The sequence below is a fragment of the Cicer arietinum genome, chromosome 5, assembly GCF_000331145.2.
Source record: "Cicer arietinum cultivar CDC Frontier isolate Library 1 chromosome 5, Cicar.CDCFrontier_v2.0, whole genome shotgun sequence".
NCBI lineage: Eukaryota > Viridiplantae > Streptophyta > Magnoliopsida > Fabales > Fabaceae > Cicer > Cicer arietinum.
The window spans coordinates 61,235,736-61,239,047 of NC_021164.2; the positions used below are offsets into that span (position 1 = coordinate 61,235,736).

Below are 3,312 nucleotides of genomic sequence, written 5' to 3' on the forward strand. Positions count from 1 at the left end.
TCATTGTTCGACCATTTAAGTTTTTACTATTTAACAATTAGTCAAATTTTACAAAATTTAAACGTACATTAATTCTTTCATTGTTCGACCATTTAAGTTTTTACTAATTAACAATTAGTCAAATTTTACAAAATTTAAACATATATATTGATTATTTCATTGTTTGACCATTTAAATATTTAGCCCACCTTTTATTCATATATAAAAATAATCACTTTCTTTATTTGATAGATTTTATTTATATCTAAAAATAATCACTTTCTTTATTTGATACATTGTAGTATTTCAAATTAAAATATTTTGCTATATCTTGCTTAGCTTGTGTAAAGCATGTACTTAATTTCCTTCGTTAAAGTAAAGATCAATAGCAATTACAAAAAATCACTACAATATTTAAAAGATATTCCATATTGCATATGCTAAATATTTTTAAAATATCAGCTCAATTAAATATTTTTTAAATATCAGTTAAACTATAAATAACCATAAAAAATATGATATAACATTATATTTTTAATTAAAAAAAATATTAATTACTACATATAACATTTTAACAAAGTTACTATTGCATATTCTAAAATTTGTATTTTTTGTATTTTCTAGTCTGTTAGCCTCGATACAACACAAAACATGATATTTCATGGAGCACATGCAGAAATAGGTGGATATAATTTATCACTTAAAAGTGGTCAATATAGCATATCTTCCATTTGGGTTCAAAATGGTCCACCAACAAAACTTAATAGCATCCAGGCAGGAATCGGAGTGAGTTACTTTTCGTTTTGTTTATGTCAAACTATATTTTTATTTCAATTTTATGGTGACATAACTTTCACTATATAATCGCTCTTTTTAACCGATTATTCATGATTTTATTTTTTTGTCTATATTACTCTCTTATTAATATACTATTTGTACATGTTTATTTGATATACAAGTTTCATCCAAGCATATATGGAGATAGTCAACTACGACTAATTGGTCATTGGACGGTATGCATATGAATTTAATACATTAGACAATTTAAAATATATATTATGATTTTGCTCAAACTTAAATTGATACAAACATGCAGGTTGATGGTCAAAGTAAAACTGGATGTTACACTCATGCTTGTCCAGGCTTCGTACAAGTTAATCCAAACAAAAAAATTTCTCTTGGAGCTGTCCAATCACCTGTCAGTTCCATTGGATCATTGCACAAATGGCTTCTTGATGTCAGAATTAAACAGGTACTTTTGTACTTTTGATTATGAATGTATTCACGTGTTACACACCTCCACATATAAATTAACAACGTATATAAAGATTATTATTGTTTGATATAATAAAATTATACTTAGATAAATAATATTATATTTAAGTAATTACTATTGATATTTCTATTTAGTAATTTTAAGAAGTAATATTAATTAATTAAACAAATATTATAATTAAATAAACAAACTAAAATATCAACTCATTATGACATAATAAGTTTTTTTTTTTATATAAAAAAAAAAATGGTTTGTAGACGAAAATGGAAAACACCACCAATAAACTCACACATACAAAGTGCATTTCTCATATTTGAACCAGAATATCGCACTAAAATGTCAAATTTAATAATACCAACATTTGCGGGTTGATTTAGGCTTCACGGATCTCTTTAAAATTTATATTATTATGAGTGGTTGATATCATTTCTAGTAACTTATTTGGTTAATTTTATTTTAATTTGCTAAATATTTGTAGGATCGAGTCACGGGTCATTGGTGGTTAATTGTTGAAGAAGAACAAATTCATGTTGGATATTGGCCTAAGACATTGTTTACTCACTTGAGCAATGGAGCATCATTGATTAAATTTGGTGGTGAAACTTATGCTCCACCTAATATGGATAATCCCCCAATGGGTAGTGGGAGACTGCCTCAAGAAGGATTTAGAAACTCAGGTTTCATAGGAACCCTAGATATTATTGATTCAAATTTTAATGAAATTGATGTAAAACATGAGGAAATAAAAAAATATAGTGATGCTAATTCAAAGTGTTATGACTTGCGATACAATGGTTATCAAGGATCCGACTATCGACAAGCTTTTCTTTATGGTGGGCCAGGTGGATCATCATGTGGTATATGATGTATTCACAACTTTAGTAAATAAAAGTAAATTTACTTCATATAATGGTGTCTCATTTGAAATAATTCATTCACTTTTTATTTCAATGGTTAATTCATAATGATCGTAAAAATTACCTTAGATATCGTCAGAGATGAATTATTCTCATGAGTGATTAACATGCCAATTACAATCACATCAATTTTTTGCTATATTAGAATTCATTTAAGACACACATTTTAGATAATGTAATCAAAGTTGTTGCAAAGAGCATAAGAGATAGATGCTTGAGCTAAAGAATAAGCACTACCATAGTTGCAAAGTCCCAGAGTTTAAACCTGAAACATAATATTCAGCCAAACAACATTAACATTTATCTGTTTAGGGTGGTATTACGGATAAATATTTATTCCTTTTATTAAAGAAAATTTATTTATTTAACCATTACTACAACAGATTATTTAATATTTCATGTGTATGAACTCACAATATGTCATTTATTTTTATTCTAAAAAATCTAAAGACGAAATTCACCCACTTAATGCAAAGAAATGAGATATTATATGTTTTAACTCAAGTCTCAACATATAAAATCAAATATGTTATCAAGTTTTACTACCTGAACTTCACTCACGAAATTTACTATACATTGTTGTTAGAATATTAGAAAATATCTTATAATATCTTTTATATTATATTAGAGTATCTTGAGTTATTTTCTATGATCAATTTATAATCATAGAGAATCTTAAAATATCTCTTATTATTATTATGATTTATTCCTAATTTATGATTTAGTCTATGTTTCTCTATAAATAGAGATTAGTATTGAGTCTATTGTAATCAAGTCAGCATTAAACTATTATCAAAAATATTCAAACCCTTATTATTTTCTCTCCTCTTTTTCTCTAAAATCTCACAATTTCAACATGGTATCTAGAGCATATTTCGATCCTCCTTGAACGATCTCGCCTCTATTCCGCTGTCGAGTTCCCAACAATTAGGGAATATAATTGTAGTTTCTGTTTTCTAACATTCCAATATTCGGTGAGATTTTTTCGGTAAACCGTGACCCAATTTCGGTTTACCCTTTCTTTGTAGATTTTCGTTTATTTTCAGCAGATCAGTCACATCACTGTTCATCGCGCGGTACTGTTCACTGCGCAAAAAAAAAAAAAAGAAAAAAAAAAAATATATATATATATATATATAT

The 3,312-nt window shown here is 26.7% G+C and overlaps 1 protein-coding gene across 1 annotated transcript in view; it reads left to right on the forward strand.

Moving 5' to 3' along the window:
* Window positions 1-2,120, forward strand: part of LOC101500452 (protein neprosin-like) — a 4,436-nt gene extending 2,316 nt beyond the window's left edge. Inside the window, exons 3-6 of the mRNA XM_073368826.1 lie at window positions 604-765; window positions 939-992; window positions 1,076-1,231; window positions 1,734-2,120. Of these exons, the coding sequence (XP_073224927.1) occupies window positions 604-765; window positions 939-992; window positions 1,076-1,231; window positions 1,734-2,120 (759 nt within the window). The remainder of the gene's footprint in view (window positions 1-603; window positions 766-938; window positions 993-1,075; window positions 1,232-1,733) is intronic.
* The last annotated feature ends 1,192 nt before the right edge of the window (window positions 2,121-3,312 follow it).